General features: G+C 43.3%; 1 protein-coding gene across 11 annotated transcripts in view; it reads right to left on the bottom strand.

The window, feature by feature from the left end:
• Positions 1-19,301, bottom strand: part of Sanbr (SANT and BTB domain regulator of CSR) — a 77,423-nt gene that overhangs the window by 27,625 nt on the left and 30,497 nt on the right. For all 11 annotated transcript variants that reach the window (XR_005975971.1, XM_041669587.1, XM_041669580.1 and 8 more), the window contains 9 exons: positions 15,574-15,697; positions 13,440-13,592; positions 12,058-12,203; positions 10,660-10,759; positions 6,928-6,960; positions 5,752-5,851; positions 1,475-1,566; positions 1,016-1,044; positions 813-886 (listed from right to left, as the gene is read on the bottom strand). Coding sequence is in view for 10 of the 11 variants with exons in the window: in XM_041669587.1 (XP_041525521.1) it covers positions 813-886; positions 1,016-1,044; positions 1,475-1,566; positions 5,752-5,851; positions 6,928-6,960; positions 10,660-10,759; positions 12,058-12,203; positions 13,440-13,592; positions 15,574-15,697 (851 nt within the window). In the remaining variant the exon portion in view is untranslated. The remainder of the gene's footprint in view (positions 1-812; positions 887-1,015; positions 1,045-1,474; positions 1,567-5,751; positions 5,852-6,927; positions 6,961-10,659; positions 10,760-12,057; positions 12,204-13,439; positions 13,593-15,573; positions 15,698-19,301) is intronic.

Genomic DNA, 19,301 nt, shown 5'->3' with positions numbered 1-19,301 from the left:
ACTTTTTTGCTTCCTTTCTTGGCATGTGACTGCTTCATCCTAAACACGCTCCCTATGAGTCCCTACTGGGACTGTAGCCAGAAGCTAGGAGGCTTTCACCAGAGCCAAGGAGACATTGGTACTGTAAAACTGTAAGCTAACCAGGTGGTGGTGGTACACGCCTTTAATCCCAGCACTCAGGAGGCAGAGGCAGGATCTCTGTGAGTTTAAGGTCAGTCTTGTCTACAGAGCAAGTTCCCAAACAGGTTCCAAAGCTACATATAGGAACCCTATCTTGAAAACACACACACACACACACACACACACACACACACAAGCTATAAGCTAAATAAATTATTCTTTATAAAAATACTCAGCTTTTAGTATTTTGTTGTAAGAACAGGAGGCTATGACAGCTTAAAACATATTTGGTCATTTTTACAGTAAAAGTTCTACATACAAACAAGTCTAAGAGACCTCAATCACAGATGCAGAGACAACACGCGACCCACTGGATGGCCTGGTGATGCCACTCCGCGTGGGGCTGGAGCCCGTGCACACTGAGCTCTTGTTTTGGAGCCTTTACCACTACTCAGCGCTGGAGAGACGGCTTAGGGATTAGGAGCACAGACTCTTCTCCAAGAGGAGCCAAGTCTGGTTCTCAGCATCTGCATCAAGCCCACATGAGGCAGCTGACAACTGCCTCTAACTCTAGCCCCAGAATATCTCACGCCCCTTTCTGGCCTCTAATGGTTGCTGCACTCACCTGCACTCACCACCAAAAACACTGGGATTTATACCTAATTTTATATTATTCAGACAATAAAATTTACCATCTTCTCTTTGTGCGTCCTGGTTGAACCTCAAGGATCTTGTGGCGTCCCACTTATTCTTCTGCATGCTCACACTGTTGGATAAATGGACAGAAACATCCACTGCCGCTGCTGCACAGGGCACTCCAATACAGACCCCGTCTCAAAACCAAGAACCAAAGCAAAGCACGGGTTTCCAACTGGATCAAGGAACCAATACTCACACGAAAGGAGACACATCTCTAGAAGTTGACTAAAAGAAAGAGAAGAAAACATTGTCTAGTCAGAGAATATTCATTGATTAGTGTTCTAAGTAATTGTAAGAATAATGTACATTTATTGAGTACAAGACACTACAACAGGGGCCTCCAAAACTGTTATTTCATGTAAACCTTGCAGCAACAGCTGGGAGTGGTGGTGTCCACCTTTAATCTCAGCAGAGGCAGGCAGAGGTTTATGCACATGGAAGGAAATCTGTGTACATCCCACCCTTCTACACAAGGGACGGCATACTCAGCCAGGCACTGCTTTTCACCTTCCAGCGGTCCCTGTATCTTCTAGATTCTCATCCACTTACATTGCTTGTGTCCCTGTTATTCACTCTCTATGTGGACTTGTGTAGGCTACACATGCTTGTTTACTTCTTAAATGAACTTTGAAACTGCATCAGGTTGTCTAGTTACCTTCTCCAGCGCCTTTTCTTTCTTTTGAGAACAGGGTGAAGACAGCTGCTTTTTTGGTTGCTTAGTGAACTTCTTCGGCTTTTCCCTTTTCCCTGACAAAGAAAGGACAATATAAGAAGATGAGTGCCACACCCTGCCAATGTCACTGCTATGTCCAAACAGAACAACACTTAGCCAACAATTGTATTTTTAAGAAAAAGAAAAAAAGACCACTGATGTCTAAACAAAACTCAAATACATGAGAAAGTCAAACTGAAGCTGCTTCATTTGAGTCACATCTCTTTGTACTTGGTAAAAATCTTCGAAGAAAAATAAAGAGTGCATAATAAACCACTGCTTTGTATGTTAACTTAAAATGTCATGGAAAGTTACATATTTATTTAATCTAATTTGACAGTGGAATTGTCCTCTAAGTCCAAGATTTTTATTTAACAAATACTATCACCTAGAGAAAACACACTTTGAGGATAAGGGACAGAGGTGGTTCATCACGACACATGCAAAACTTCACGATGAAGTTTGCTCAGGAAGGACACAAAGCAGGAATGATCTTGGGAAGCAGGGCTGGGACATGTCATGTCTGGACAGTGGCCTTCTTAAGTCAATACCCTGAGTCTGTTCTGGCCAAGAGTGAAGTGGAATGTGGGTATGGGGAAAGACGGAGCATAGGCGGCACTCTGGAAACAAAGGCTCAAGGCAAGAAGGATGGACTCGCTATCTCTTACAGCTCTTATGTTCCACGTTTGCTTTGTCCTTTTTCAAGGGGAACCTTGTCACTACTGCTCATGGGAAACCTATAAGATATGATGTATATACGATGAACTTGGAGATATCAGAGTAGGAAGCAGCAAAATTAATAATGCCAACCAAGAGTTGTAGCTTTGCTAGAAGACATAGAGCAGGATATATGGTAATGGAATGGAGTGGGACAGGGATGGGCAAGTCCTTCTGAGTTAAGTGATAGAAAAACAATGGAAATTTTACCAAAGCTATTCAAAGTACTGGAAAATAATCAAAGTTAGGCACAGAGTTAGGCAATTTATACAGAAAACTTGATGAGGTAAGAACTGTGAATTTGGGGTCCTCTAGCCACAAGGCAGAAGCTAAGCCTGACCAACCCCAGGGGAAATGACACAGTCCCAGGAAAGGAATATAATTCTGAAAAATGAGTATAACTCGGTCCAAATGCTTAGCTGGGCCTTTTTTTCCAAGACAGGGTTTCTCTGTGTAGCCCTGGCTGTCCTGGAACTTGCTCTGTAGACCAGGCTGGCCTCAAACTCACAGAAATCTGCCTGCCTCTGCCTCCCAAGTGCTGGGATTAAAGGCATGCACCACCACCACCTGGCTACAATGTGTCTTTTTAAGTTAGAAAATGGAAGGAGGTGAGAAATAAAGTGATGGAAAAGTCTATGGTGAATTCAGCGAGTATACAAGACACGCAGATGTGTGTTCATAGTCTCAACAGTGGGAGAAAGGGGAAGGAGGACTGTGAGCTGAAGGCTAGCTTTGTTTACCAGCAAGGTCCTATATTAAAAAAGAAAGTCATCTAGGAGTTGGAGACGTGGATCAGTGGTTAAGAGCACTGACTGTTCTTCCAGGGGAACTGGGTTCAATTCCCAGCACCCACATGGCAGCTCACAACTGATGCCTGTAACATCAGTTCTAGGGGCTCTAATGCTCTCTTTTGGCCTCCATGAACATCATGCACATACAACCATAAGGAAAATCAGAAAATACTTGACTGACTATAAACACAGCTGGGCATGGTGTACACATCTATAATCCTAGCACTTGGGAGGCTGAAGCAGGACTGCCTTAGGGTTAAGGCCAGCCTGTGTTACATATCAAGTACAGGTCATTACACAACAAGGTCTGATCTCCAAAAGGAGAAAAGAGAACAAAACAGGCTTAGGATGTAGCTTAGTTGTTAGGATGCTTGCCTAGCTTGCACAAAGAGGGTAGAAAAGGCTACACAGCAAATTATAACTAGCCAAGGACATATGGGACCCTGTCTCAAACCCAACCCCAGTGTGTGTGTGTGTGTGTGTGTGTGTGTGTGTGTGTGTGTGTAATCAAAATAAAATATGTCAAAATCTGTGAAATATATCAGAGTAGCGCTCAGGGTAGAACAGTTTTAAATATACCCAGATTTCTTTAAAAGTAAAAAAGAAACTAAAAATCTAGTTGGGCGTGATGGTGCACACCTGTAATCACAGCCACACCAACGAGCCACGCTTAAAAACACACCTTTCTAGCAGTGAGGACTTACCTCAGAGAACATGCTTTTGACAAGAATTGGCTTCATCTCTCTCCAAAAGAGGAGAGGAAGCACCAGAGGAGCATCTGCTGAGAGCCCCAATTCTTACTTCACAGATGCGGCATGCCTAGATGCTACAACCTTCCTGAATCTCTACCCATGCACAAACAGCAGTCTCGTGCTGGCTGCTCTGCTGATCTGTCAGCCCACACAGAAAAAGAAACTGACAGGATTCTCCTTCAAGAGGAAGCACCCCTGAAAGCACTTTGGTCCACAATGAATGGGAACCATCCCAATAAACACATTTTAGATATTAAAAAAGAATTAAAAGCAACAAAAACCTCAGCTCCAAGTAACCACAAAGAATGAGATACTATGAGAGCAATGCCTAAACAAACTATGGTAACTGTCTGACATCCACATCTGAGTCTTGGATTAGTAACTCCAAACCAAAGGACCGCGTAGAGATCCTTGAGACACAAAAGGAACACAACTGCCGGGCGGTGGTGGCGCATGCCTTTAATCCCAGCACTCGGGAGGCAGAGGCAGGCGGATCTGTGTGAGTTCGAGACCAGCCTGGTCTACAGAGCTAGTTCCAGGCCAGGCTCCAAAGCCACAGAGAAAACCTGTCTCAAAAAACCAAAAAAAAAAAAAAAAAAAAAAAAAAGAACACAACTTTACACCAACAAATTAGGTAAGATGGATACAATTTCTTCAGCTATATGCATTATTAAAACAGATAAGAAATTGAAAACTTGAGCAACACTACAACAAAGAAATCAAATACATAATTTAAAACACTCTATGAAGAAAATTCCAGGCCCACATAGCTTCACTGCTGAATTTTATCAGGATTTGTGGAAGGAAATATGCAAAAGGCTGCGATGGAAAGAGAGGCACAGACTGGGGTCACTGCTCAGCGATGGACCACTTGCTTGGCAGCCTGAGACCCTGTGCTCCCTCCCGCGCCGCCTCTCTTCCCCTACAAAAAAGTCAACAGTGCACTTCCTAATTTAGGAGGTTATGACTAACTTGATATCAAAACTCAAAAAAGAAAAAAAATCCTAAGAGAACTGAAAATATTCCAATAGGCACCAAGAAAAATTTATTAGTCATATATAAGCAGGTCGAATGGTATAAAACATAAACAAAAGAATGGAGCTCACCCCAGAAGGGCAACGGGCCACTTGAAAAGTCACCATTACTATATTGACATAATGAAGGGAGACCTATACAATTTTAACAGTCAAAAAAAGAAAAGAGCGGGGCTGAAGAGATGGCTCAGAGGTTAAGAGCACTGGCTGCTCTTCCAGAGGACCTGAGTTCAATTCCCACAACCATATGGTGGCTCACACCATCTATGAGATCTGGTGCCCTCTTCTGGCGGGCAGGCACACATGCAGACAGAACATTGTATACATAATAAATAAATTAATTTAAAATGCTGCTTTTTTTAAAAAAAAAAGAAAAGAGCATTTGATAAATTACATCCATTCACTACAAAAAACTAGAATACAGAAATAGAAATGGGTTTTCTCAACCGAGAAAGGCATTCATAGGAGTAAGTAATTAATATTAAAATTGAGTGGCTAAAGGCAGGAGGTTTGTAATGCCTGATGGACTGAGAATCCAACTGGGTCTTCTCGAAGAGCAAGGCGCTGCTAATCATCTTTCCACCAAGCAGAGCACCAGGGCTCATCTCTCTCCGCGTTTGTGTGCACGTGTGAGCACTACGGCACACATGCACTTGTGGAGGTCAGAGGGACAGCCTACAGCACCTGGCTCTTTCTCCCACATGGGTCCCAGGTATTGGCTTGGCAGCAAGTGCCTGTAGCTGCGGGGCCCTAGGCCAGCTTGAGCTGGGGAATCTTAAAGGATAAGAGCTTCCTTTCTGTTTCTTTTCCTCAGTGCAACTGTACATGAAGACATTGAACTCCAACCACCCACACCTTGCTTCTAAAGATTCAGAAAATACCTCTCCACAAATAGTGAGGGTTGATTTTAACTTAGAAACCATTACTTTGTTTCTTGGCCACTTCTTCTTCATCACCAACTTCATCCTCAGTGACCTCGGATCCAGTGGTGTACTCCTCCTCTTCTGAGAACAGCGACTGCTGTTTCTAGAGGGAGAGAAAAGCACACCTGACCAACCCCACACTACTGTGTCAGGAGCAAACTCCTGACAACACATTCCCCTAATTTCTTGGATGAGTCAAGAATGGACTACAGAGATGGCTCAGTAGCCATGTGGTCTTCTCTTCTGAAGGACACACACTGGACTCTTAGCACCCGCATCACGTGGCTCACAAGCACCTATAACCTGAGCTCTACAATGCCTCTGGCCTCTGTGGACACTCAAATGCATGTGTGTGCACACACAAACACACATACAGGTTCTTGGGAGGTCAAAGCAGAAGAATGGTAAATTTGAAGATAGCTTGTTCTATACATGGAGAATATGTCTCAAAATAAACAAACACAATCCATACTAGTAATTCCAGCACTGGGGAGGTGGAGGCAAGAGGACCAGGAATTCAGTCATTCCAGGCCAGTCTGGGCAACATGAAATTATCTGAGAAGCCAAACAAAACCCAAAACACCCAACAACAACAACAACAAAAATAACTTAATAGAATTGTCTTAATCTCATAAGTGTGATGTAATCACACTCGTCTATTTAATTATTTAGTCTGTGGACATGTGCGGAGGTCAGAAGAAAACTTGCAGGAGTTTGTTTTCCCCTGCCGTATGGCGGGCCCTAGGGATTGAACTCAGATCTTGAGACTTGCTGGCAAGCACCTTAACTGCTGGGTCATCCAACAAGTCCCTAAATGTGATTTAAATATGACTTTAACCAGGGCCTGGAGAGATGGCTCGGTGGTCCAGGGTTTCTGATACCCTTTTGTGGCCTCCAAGGGCACCTGACACTGGTGACACACATACATTTAAAATGTCTTGTAACTAGAATCCTGTCTCAGCTTCCCAAATGGTGGGACTGCAGGCCTGAGTCACCACATCAGGCTCTATCTTTTCGTAAATAATCTATGGCATTTTCTTAGTAAGTGCAAAACTGGAAAGGTGGTCAAGATGACAAACATTTAGCCAAGGTTTATAAAATAACATGCTAAGATTTTATTATCACACTTCAATATGGAAGCAAGAAGTTCACAGAAACAGAATCCAGTGGCTCACTTACCAACTGCAGCGTCCAGTTTTTCAGTGACAAGAACTGAAAGGCAGAGAAGCAACAGTCAACAAACCTGCATGGCTACAAGCACGGTTCACTTCAGGCTTAAAATTATTTAAAACAATCTTTAACCCCCCCCCCCCCGCCCAGAATGGCCACAAGAAAACAGATGACAACAATACCAGTGAGGGTACAGGGAGAGCGGGGGCTTACACTTGTGAAGCCCCTACGGAAATCAGTATGGGGGCTCAACACATAAAACCAGACAGGCCACACGACCAGCAACAGCACTCTGGGTGCAGACCCAATAGACTTCAACTCAACACCTTCCAGAGATTTCGCATATTCAGGCTTACTGTTGCACTATTCACAAAAGCCAAGATACAGATCAAGACTAGATGTCGACCAACAAATGAATGGATAAATAAAATATGGGATTTAATGTACTATAAAAATGGCATCTGCAGGAAAATGGACACAACTGGAAATCACCATATTGAGTGAAATAAATCAAACTTAGAAAGAGAAATATTACCTGTTTTCCTTTATACGGAGAGCCTAGGTTTCAGATTCTATATGTATACATGTATGAACGTATGTATAAACTTACACTTGGGTGTCTGTAGGTCACAGAGTGGAAATGGCAACATTAAGTCGAAGGTGGAGAATTAATCTTCCTGAGAGAATTTCCCTGCACAACACTGTGGTGGATCTGCCCTCCTGTCCACTGCTCCCCACCCATCTCCTCACTGTCCCTCCTCCCTTCCAGCCTTCTGTCTTCTCTCCTCTTCTTGCTTTCTCCTTGTCTGTCTCCTCCTTTCTCTGTTGTCTCTCCCCTCTTCCCCTATTCTCTTCTCATTCTGTCTCTCCCCCTCTCCCCCTACTCTCTGCTTTCATTTTGTCTCTCCCCTACTCTCCCCTCTGATTCTGTCTCTTCCCTTACTCTCCTCTTAAACTGCCTCTCGCTCTCTCCCCCTACTCTCTGCTTTCATTCTGTCTCTCCCCCTCCCCCTACTCTCTCCCCCTACTCTCATTCTGTCTCTCCCCCTCTCCCCCTACTCTCTTCCGCTACTCTCATTCTGTCTCTCCCTCCTCCCCCTACTCTCTCCCCCTACTCTCATTGTCTCTCCTCTCTCCCCCTACTCTCTCCCCCTACTCTCATTCTGTCTCTCCCTCTCTCCCTACTCTCTCCCCCTACTCTCATTCTGTCTCTCCCTCTCTCCCCTACTCTCTCCCCCTACTCTCATTCTGTCTCTCCCTCTCTCCCCTACTCTCTCCCCCTACTCTCATTCTGTCTCTCCCTCTCTCCCCTACTCTCTCCCCCTACTCTCATTCTGTCTCTCCCTCTCTCCCCTACTCTCTCCCCCTACTCTCATTCTGTCTCTCCCTCTCTCCCCTACTCTCTCCCCCTACTCTCATTCTGTCTCTCCCTCTCTCCCTACTCTCTCCCCCTACTCTCATTCTTTCTCTCCTCCCTCCCCCTACTCTCTCCCCCTACTCTCATTCTGTCTCTCCCCTCTCCCCCTACACTCTCCCCCTACTCTCATTCTTTCTCTCCTCCCTCCCCCTACTCTCTCCCCATACTCTCATTCTGTCTCTCCCCTCTCCCCCTACTCTCTCCCCCTACTCTCATTCTTTCTCTCCCCTCTCCCCCTACTCTCTCCCCCTACTCTCATTCTGTCTCTCCCCTCTCTCCCTACTCTCATTCTTTCTCTCCCTCTCTCCCCCTACTCTCATTCTTTCTCTCCCCTCTCCCCCTACTCTCTCCCCCTACTCTCATTCTGTCTCTCCCCTCTCCCCCTACTCTCTCCCCCTACTCTCATTCTTTCTCTCCTCCCTCCCCCTACTCTCTCCCCCTACTCTCATTCTTTCTCTCCTCCCTCCCCCTACTCTCTCCCCCTACTCTCATTCTTTCTCTCCTCCCTTCCCCTACTCTCTCCCCCTACTCTCATTCTGTCTCTCCCCTCTCTCCCCCTACTCTCATTCTTTCTCTCCCCTCTCTCCCTACTCTCTCCCCCTACTCTCATTCTTTCTCTCCTCCCTCCCCCTACTCTCTCCCCCTACTCTCATTCTTTCTCTCCCTCTCTCCCCCTACTCTCTCCCCCTACTCTCATTCTTTCTCTCCCCTCTCCCCCTACTCTCTCCCCCTACTCTCATTCTTTCTCTCCTCCCTCCCCCTACTCTCTGCCCCTACTCTCATTCTGTCTCTCCCCTCTCTCCCTACTCTCTCCCCCTACTCTCATTCTTTCTCTCCCCTCTCTCCCTACTCTCTCCCCCTACTCTCATTCTTTCTCTCCCCTCTCTCCCTACTCTCTCCCCCTACTCTCATTCTGTCTCTCCCCTCTCTCCCCCTCCTCTCTCTGCTCTCATTCTGTCTCTCCTCCCTCTCCCCCTATTCTTTCTGCTCTCATTCTCTCTCCCCTTCCCCTACTTTCCCTGCTCTCTCCCCGTATCTCTTTCCTACTTTCTCACACTCCCCATCTCTCCTCTCACTTTCTCTTTACCCCCCCCCCTCCTCTTTCTTCTTCTCACTATTGAGGGAAATCCTATCTTCATCACTGGGAGTCGTTTCTGTGCTGACAGCAGTGTACAAAATGACGAACATGCTCATTTTCCTCTTGCTCTTGCCCTCCTTTCTCTCTGCCACTCTTCTCTCTCCCCTCTCTCTCCTCTTCTCTTCGCCTTCTCTCTCCTGTCCCCTCACTTTGCACCCTCTTTCTCTTTCCTCACTCTCTCAACTGTCTCCTCCATTTCAAGTTTGCATTTATTTCAAGTTAAGGAACCACATAACTATATAGCTTGGACATAATTCTTAAATAACTAATTACCATCTATTTACGTAGCTTTCTGGAGTTTTTCACTTTCTCAAGTAAATTCTACATCTACCATGAAAGCCAACAAATTAACAGATTCCCTGGGCCTTAATAACAAAACTCAGCTGAATAAATGGAATCAAAGCTCTTCTGGTTGATGTGAGATTCCCCCGTATGTTGTGACTACCACTGGTTAATAAAGACATTGTCTTAGGCCTGCGCAGGGCAGAACAGAGCTAGGCGGGGAGGGCGGGGAGAAGGGCGCGGGTGAGGGAAGGGGAACTAAACGGAATGCTGGGAGGATGAAGGGCAGAGTCAGAGGGAAGCCATGGAGCCCCACTGGAGACAGAGGCCATAACTTTACCTGGATAGCCACAGTCACATGGTGATACAGATTAATGGAGATGGGTTAAATTAATATGCTAGAGTTAGCCAATAAAAAGCTAGAGCTAATGGGCCAAGCAGTGATTTAATTAGTACCATTTCTGTGTGGTTATTTTGGGAGTTTGGGCAGCTGGGAAATGAATAAGCAGCCTCCTACTACATCTGATCACCTTTAATTTTTTTTTCAATTTTAAAACTTTTGAAAAATAAAACATGTTCTTGAATAAAATACAAAATTTCATACTAATGTGTTAAAGAAAAAGAAGGGACCAAAACACGCATTTATATTTCCTTCATTTCCCAGTTCATTATTTTTCCATAATAGAAAGCCTGAAAACAAGGTTTTTTCTAAACTTTTACCAGCCGTCAATTCCTGGAGTCAAACAGTCTATTCCCTGTCACTCTCCACACTTTCAATCCCTCAGCACAGCGTCATGTTATAATTGGATAACCAGTTCAATTTTAATTTCAACAGTTCAGGCTCCTGTCAGAGACAAAGGCCATCAGTTGTTTTATATATATAGTAAATACAAAAGTTACTCACAGCATTGAGCTCCCCCATTTTGGTGCCCCATAGTGTATTTGGTTCCAGTAAAACATCATATTCCAGGCCCTTCTCATCACAGGAGCCAGTCCCAGGATCACTTGAATGACAAGAACATTTTTTTGTAGAGAAACATTCAATTTCTTACCACTTACAGGAGGGCTGGAGAGAAGGCTCAGCTGCAGGGGACTGTGACCCTGCCTGGCTCCCAGGCACTGCACACACTGTGCTCAATACGCATGCAGACTACCTTGTTCTTACAGATGCTGCGTGTGGCTTGAGAGACACAGTCCTGATCCTTATCTCTACAAATAGAATTTTAGTGTTCACCTGTGAGGCTGTCACTTCAGTATGTACTTTCCCTTGCTTTTTGAGACAGGGTTTCTCTGTGTGGTCCTGCCTGTTCTAGAACTGTCCTGCTCTGTAGGGATAAGTCCCGCCCCTTAGGGGGCGTGTTCGCCTCGGGCTAATGTCTGCCTATAAATTTGGCGAGCAAGCTCCGAGCGCTTGCTTCTGCTTTCCTGGTCTCCGCGGGAACGGTGGTTCTGTAAGTCTATTTCTACATTAAAGCTATATATATATTTTTACACTCTGTCTGCATTCATTTACGCCGTTACACTGCTCTGTAGACCAGGCTGGTCTTGAACTCAGAGATCCTCCACGTCTGCCTCCCAAGTGCTAGGATTACAGGTGTGAGCAACTATGCCCGGAAACATTTCGATCTCCCTCCTGTCTACTTTTATGTCAACTTAACACAAGCTACAACATTTGAGAAGGGAGCCGCAATGAGAAAATACCTCCATAAGATCAGGCTGCAGCCAAGCCTGTAGGACATTTTCTTAATTAGTGACTGACTTGGGCGGAGGGTGGGGGACAAGTCCATTGTGGGTGGGGCCTCCCTTGGGCTGGTAGTCCTGGGCTCTATAAGAACCATGAAGAACAATATAATAAGCTGCACTCCTCCAGGGTCTCTGCATCAGCTCCAGTCTCCAGGTTTCAGCCCAGTCTGAGTTTCTCTCCTGGCTTCCTTCAAGTGATGGGCTACGATGTGGAAGTGTAAACCAAATAACTCTTTCCTCCCCAACTTGCTTTAGGTCATGGTGTTTCACTACAAAAATAGAAACCCTAACTAAGACATCCCCCCTTTCCAGCGTACACACATGTGTAAGTGCGCGCGCGCGCACACACACACACACACACACACACACACACACACACTGCAATGCTGGGATCACACCAGGTCCTTGTACGTGTTAAGCAGATGTTGTACCTTCAGTTCAGCTCTCTGAAACAGTAGCTGCAGGAGGGCTGACACCATTGATATGGGGAAACTGTGGGGGGAGGGGATCATGAACTGGAAACCACTGAATAAAACAGAAAAGTAGTGTTTTTCCTCACCTAGCCGCATCTTTAAGAAAAGGCACAAGAATGACATCCCTGTGCTTGTATAGATCGTCCAGTATTCTAGTAGTCGGACAAGACGACACATCATCTCTTTCTCCTTGATCATGAAGAATAACCATGTGGTCCCTTACCTTACAGCCCTGCAGACAGGAGAGATACTGTTAGAGGCAGGCTCACTATAAAAACAATCGTTCAAGAGATGCAGTGCTCAGCCATAAGTGGGGCACCTATGGAACATGTCACGCCCATCACAGAGAAGGAGGAGTGTAAGACCAGAAGACGTGCCGTGAGATGCTGTCTTCTGGGTATGGCAATGGATGCTACACTCATGAACTCACAGCAGATGTGGTTATCTGGTTGTGATGGTGTGAATGAGAATGGATCCCATAGGCTTGTATGTCTGAAATCTAGTCATTGGGAGTGGCACTACTTGGGAGGGATTAGGAGGTGTGGCTTTGTTGGAGGAAGTGTGTCACTGGGGATGGCCTTTGAGGTCTCATTTGCTCAAGCTAGACCTGTTGTGGCTGTCTCCCCTTCTGTTGCCTATAGATCTGGATGTAAAACTCTCAGCTATTTCTCTAGCACTATGTCTGCCTGTGTGTTGCTCATGGACTCACAGCAGCTGTGGCTGCCTGATAGGGCTGATACAAGACTAAACTTGTAGTAAATACTCAGTCGTGGGGGGAGGGGTGAAGAGGAGCTTATGGTAGTGAAGGGCTGCTGGAGGAGAGGAAGTCATTGTCTTCAGTGATGGGGTCACTCACGACTTATCCATGCTCTGGAGACAGTTTCCAAACAAAGCCTATGTGAGTGAGCCTGGTCATGTCACACACAGAAAGACACAACAGTTTCACGAGTGTATAATTTATCTGACTGCACTCCTTCCTGCTCACTGTCTCCTGTGTCCTCTCTCTACTGTCTCACCACCCTTCCTGCCAGGAAGTCCTCAGCCCTCTTTCATGTCTTTTGCCTGAACAAAAAAGATCTGAAAGCAAACTGTTAAGAGTTGCAACTTCTAAGAAGCCGGGGTGTGGTACGAGGGGTGCTATTTCTTTCTTTACTTCTGTAGGTACCCTCTCAAGTTTTTGTTTTGAATGTTGATGTGGTTACACTTTAAAAGATTTGACATAAAAACGTTAGGGGCACCTGGACTATAAAAGGGAATATTCAAAACTTACCTTTAGTTCCTCCGGCAGAGATAACCGGATTCAGAGGGTTAATAATAACAATAAAAGCCATGAAGGTGGGAGGAAGATGGGGCGGGGGCACTAAGGGGAGCTGGAGGGAGAAAGTGGTGGGTGTGTATGAGCAATATTCATTGTATAGATATAGGAAACTCCCAAACTTCAATCGAAGATTAAAACAAAAAATCTTACCTTTGTGAGCTGGGTGGGATCAAACCGAAGAACCTTCTGGTTACAGCAGGGGTAGACTCCAGTGCCCACAGTGCTCACAGAACTTACTGTGGTGGAATAAACTACCACTTCCGAGTGGTACTGACAGTGGGAGAACTCAATGCAGAGAAAAGCCTGGGTAAAAGAAGACATCAAAATCAGCAATTATCCCACAAAGAAACATGTCTCAAAAAGACTTTTCTGAAGACCATATATTACATGTCTCATTTATATGAAACACACAAAAATGGTCCATCGACAGAGGCTCAAAGGAGATGAACACTTGCCAGGATTTGAGGCAAGAAATCTGAGTGGAAGCAGATGGGCACAGGGCCCCTTATGAGGTCATGGGAATGTACTAAAGTGGATGGCATACAGTAAGTGGTACCAACTCTGAAAAAAAAATATGGATGAATTATATAACAATGAATTTTATAGTATGCAGCTATACTCCAAAGAAGTTTCTAAAAAGCAAAACCAAAAGTTCTTTACTAAAAACCCAGATGAGAAAAGCTGATCCTAATATATACACCTAATTTTAAAACTCACCATTTTTTTTAAACTCCAGTGAAATTATATCAAATTATTTTACCTCAGTTATTCTTTGATTTTCTTGATACTTAGTATTGGTATTAATAAAAACTGTGGCCTAACTTCCAGTCATTAAAGAAAATAACTTGACATGTTTTGGTTATGAAATGGGCTCCCAATCCATATCTAAGTTCATAAAAAACTCAAAGGCAAAAGTAAAATTAACACTTAGTTTAACAATAATGACAAATATACAAATGTGTTAACAAGACATGGAGCAATTGCCATGCTCATACACGGCTAAAGGAATGCAGAAGAACTCCGGAAATTTAGAAAATGGCAACTTAGATTATTATACTGCAGTTCTAATCCTGGGTAACCACTCAAGAGATCTAAAAGTCCATTTTAATGAGAAAACCTGTATGGAAATACTTTGGCTCTAAACTTGAAAGGGCACAAACATGCGTCAGCTGGCGAACAGTTAACATACCGTGTAATCCATAGGATAGAAGGCTACTCAGCAATAAAAGGGGAAAATGGTTGTGGGCAACAACATGTTTAAATTTCAAATTCGTTCTATTCAGTGAAAGAATTCCACTCAAGTAACTAAATATTGTATGACTCTATCTAATGACATTCTGAAAAAGGAGAAACTATCAATCAAACACACAGGTTTGATAGTGACTGTCAACCACTAAGAAGCAGCTGATTTAAAAAATGAAATGTTTATGCCCTGATGGTGATAACACTATTGTATATATCAACCTCACAAAACGGATGAGTAGTGCTCTCTATAAATATACTTCAACAAACCCAGGGTTAGCCCAGTGAGCAGGATGTACATATGCCCTGACTCTGATGGTTTGGATGACCTGTTCTTTCTTCCCTCTACTGAAAATCAAGTGAGAGAGAAATCTAAAGCAAAGGCATTCATATGAGATTTGATGTAGAAAACCTTGGATTTACATAGACTAATTAGGAACGATGGTGACTCTGTAAAAAGCCGTCCTATGTGCCTTCTAGAACTAACCTGCTTGTGCCTGTTATAAAGTTAAACTATTGAAGCCATGAATAGGACCGGGAATACAGCTCAGGGCTACAGCTTGAGAGCCAACTCCAGAGCCCTGGTACTGGGGTTCAGGGCGGGAACAAAGCATCTCGGGAATGCAATTAACACTAAGAAGCAGCCAGGTGTGGTGGTGCATGCCTGTGCACACACCTGTAATAGCAGCAGCAGGGAGCTGACAGGATCACAAGCTCCAGGATAGTGCATGCTGCACGGTAACACCTTGTCTTGAAACCCAAGACAACAAAAGGCCGAATGCCTCTGAATCTCTAAGGAAATTTATGGCCCAGTGGAGAAACAGTTTGGCTGGAAATAAAAGCGATAAAGATTCTATATGTTTTACACTGAAAAACTGGATTAGATAACAAAGAATCTGTTGCTTTTCTGAAAGTCTGACAAGAACTGTTTGAGCAATAAACACAAGAGGAAGAAAGGACAAAATAACAAAAGAAACAGAGGCAGATGCAGACAATTTGCACCAGAACACTCTTCCTGCCACTGCTTTCTTTAAAACCTTACCTGGCAACACCTGGAACAAGTCAGCCAGTTGATCGTTCCCCACAAGCGCCAATATACATCTCTCCAAGATTTTAATTCTTCAAAAAGACTGTTCAAATACTCATGTACATCCCAGGTTTTATCTCTGGAGAAAAATTCTCAATTATTTTAAGTGAGAAATAAGTTTTAACCAAATGTCTTAACATTTGTGGCTTGTTTCCAAGAATATTCTTCAACTGAGTGTGGCATGGGCTACACTGAAAAACAGGTACAATTTCTTTATTCTTTAGACAACAGAAGAAGGTATGAAAAGGCTGAACACACTCATTCTGTTGAGCTGAATATTATTAAACAGTTTGAACAGGTCAACACATAAGAAGCAGGCAATGTTGGCTTAAAGGATCTTTATTTCATTTTTGCTTTTTAAAAGTTGTTTACCTCTTATGTATGTGGATGTGTGTGAGTGCATGTGCCAGGACATGTGTGAGTATGTGTATGTAGGTCACAGGACAGTCTGTAGGAATCAGTTTGCTCCTTCATATTGGGGGTCTCCCAGAGGTCAAATTCAGGTCAGTCGGTGATGGATGTCTTTGTTGGCCATCTCATGAGTTCTGAGACCTTTACTAGAACTGTTCGTGTTGTAAGGTGTGCTGTTAGTGCTTCTAAATACCCCAATAATGTGACAACTTATTACATTACTCTTAAACAGCATTTTCTACTTGAGCCATACAGTGTTAGACAACCAGTCTTCCTTATTTATATACATTTTAACAACCGTCAAAGGCATAAACCATATTTGTTATGGCCCATGTAACCGTACTATTTATTTGTTTGAGACAAGTTCTTACTAGATAGCCCAGGCTGGCCTGGAACTTGCTACACAGCTCAGTGGACCTCAAAAACTGAGTTTCTACTGCCTGAGTCTCTGGCATGCTGGAATTATAGGGGTAGGCTACCACATCCAGCTTCTTTCTAAGGCTCCACTTGAAACTTTAAAAACTTTTGTGATTTTTGTACTTAGTTCAGCAAATAATGAAGTATGAATATGATATTACAAATCATACAGGCACATCTGTCTTAAAAATGATTTAGAGACAATTTTTAAAAATGAACCCAGGATGGCATGTTATAGCCTAGGTTAGCCTGGAATCTGCACTGACCCTCCTATATTATCCTCCCCAAGGCTGGAATCATAGCCATGGAGAAACCATGTTAGACTTTAAAAACAGTTTATTTAAAAAATACTCTTGCCGGATGGTGGTGGCACACTCCTTTAATCCCAGCACTGGAAGGCAGAAGCAGGCCGGTCTCTGTGAGTTCAAGGCCAGCCTGATCTACAAGAGCTCCCCCTTCACCAGCACAACTCAAAGAAGGGAAACACACAAACTCTACTACTAAAAAAGTGACCGGAGTTAACAACCACTGGTCATTAATATCACTTAATGTCAATGGATTCAACTCACCTATAAAAAGGCACAGGCTAAGAGATTGGATACGAAAACAGGATCCAACATTCTGCTGTTTACAAGAAACACACCTCAACCACAAAGACAGGCACCTACTCAGAGTAAAGGGCTGGGAAAAGGCTTATCAAGCAAATGGACCCAAGAAACAAGCAGGTGTGGCCATACTAATTTCTTACAAAGTAGACTTCAAACTTAAATCAATCAGAAAAGATGGAGAGGGACATTTTATACTCATAACAGGAACAATTCATCAGGATGAAGTCTCAATCCTGAATATCTATGCCCCTAATATAAAAGCACCCATGTACATAAAAGAAACATTACTAAAACTCAAGGCTGCCATCAAACCGCACACAATAATAGTAGGAGACTTCAACACTCCTCTCTCACCAATGGACAGGTCAATCAGACAGAAACCTAACAGAGAAATAAGAGAATTAATGGAGGTAATGAATCAAATGGACTTAACAGACATCTATAGAACATTCCACCCAAATAGGAAAGAATATACCTTCTTCTCTGCAGCTCATGGAACCTTCTCGAAAATTGACCACATACTCGGTAACAAAGCAAACTTCCACAGTTACAAAAAAATATTTGTAACCTCCTGCGTCTTATCAGATCACCATGGATTAAAGTTAGAATTCAACAACAATGCTACCCCCAGAAAGCCTACAAACTCATGGAAACTGAACAGTCAACTACTGAACCACACCTGGATCAAGGAAGAAATAAAGAAAGAAATCGAAGTCTTACTTGAATTCAATGAAAATAAAGAAACAACCTACTCAAACTTATGGGACACTATGAAAGCAGTCCTGAGAGGAAAGTTCATAGCACTAAGTGCCCACTTAAAGAAAACAGAGAAAGCACACATTGGAGACTTAACAGCCCATCTGAAAGCTCTAGAAAAAAAAGCAGACTCACCTGGGAGGAGTAGAAGACTGGAAATAATCAAACTGAGGGCGGAAATCAACAAAATAGAAACACAGAAAACAATCCAAAGAATCAATGAAACAAAAAGCTAGCTCCTGGAGAAAATCAACAAGATTGATAAACCCCTATCCAAACTAATCAAACGGCAGAGAGAGAAGATGCAAATTAATAAGATCAGAAATGAAAAGGGGGACATAACCACAGACACAGAGGAAATTCAAAGAATCATTAGATCTTACTACAAAAGCCTGTATGCCACAAAACTGGAAAATGTAAAGAAATGGACACGTTTTTAGATAAATACCATATACCAAAGTGAAACCAGGACCAGGTGAACAATCTAAATAGACCTGTTAGTCACGAAGAATTAGAAGCTGTTATCAAAAACCTCCCTACCAAAAAAAGCCCAGGACCAGATGGTTTCAATGCGGAATTCTACCAGAACTTCCAAGAAGTTTTAGCAATAGCAATAAGACAACATAAGGGGATCAAGGGGATTCGAATTGGGAAGGAAGAGGTTAAACTTTCATTATTTGCAGATGATATGATAGTGTACATAAGCGACCCCAAAAACTCCACCAAAGAACTCCTACACCTGATAAACACCTTTAGTAATGTGGCAGGATACAAGATCAACTCCAAAAAATCAGTCACCCTCCTATACACAAAGGATATGGAAGCAGAGAGGGAAATCAGAGAAGCATCACCTTTCACGATAGCCACAAACAGCATAAAATATCTTGGGGTAACTCTAACCAAGGAAGTGAAAGATCTATTTGACAAGAACTTTAAGGCATTGAAGAAAGAAATTGAAGAGGATACCAGAAAATGGAAGGATCTCCCTTGCTCTTGGATTGGGAGGATCAACATAGTAAAAATGGCAATTCTACCAAAGGCAATTTACAGATTCAATGCAATCCCCATCAAGGTCCCATCAAAATTCTTCACAGATCTTGAGAGGGCAATAATCAACTTTATATGGAAAACAAAAAACCCAGGATAGCCAAAACAATCTTATATAATAAAGGAACTTCTGGAGGCATTACCATCCCTGACTTCAAACTCTATTACAGAGCCACAGTAATGAAAACAGTGTGGTATTGGCATAAAAACAGAGAAGTCGACCAATGGAATCATATAGAAGACCTGGATTTTAACCCACAAACCTATGAACACCTCATTTTCGATAAAGGAGCTAAAAGTATACAATGGAAGAAAGAAAGCATCTTCAACAAATGGTGCTGGCACAACTGGATGTCAACCTGTAGAAGAATGAAAATAGACCCATATCTATCACCATGCACAAAACTCAAGTCCAAATGGATCAAAGACCTCAATATCAATCTG

This window comes from Microtus oregoni, unplaced genomic scaffold (genome assembly GCF_018167655.1).
Source record: "Microtus oregoni isolate MIOR12 unplaced genomic scaffold, Mior012 000019F_ref0000042, whole genome shotgun sequence".
In the NCBI taxonomy this organism is placed as follows: domain Eukaryota; kingdom Metazoa; phylum Chordata; class Mammalia; order Rodentia; family Cricetidae; genus Microtus; species Microtus oregoni.
Note: the sequence above shows the minus strand (reverse complement) of the source record. Positions and strands in the feature narration are given on the sequence as shown.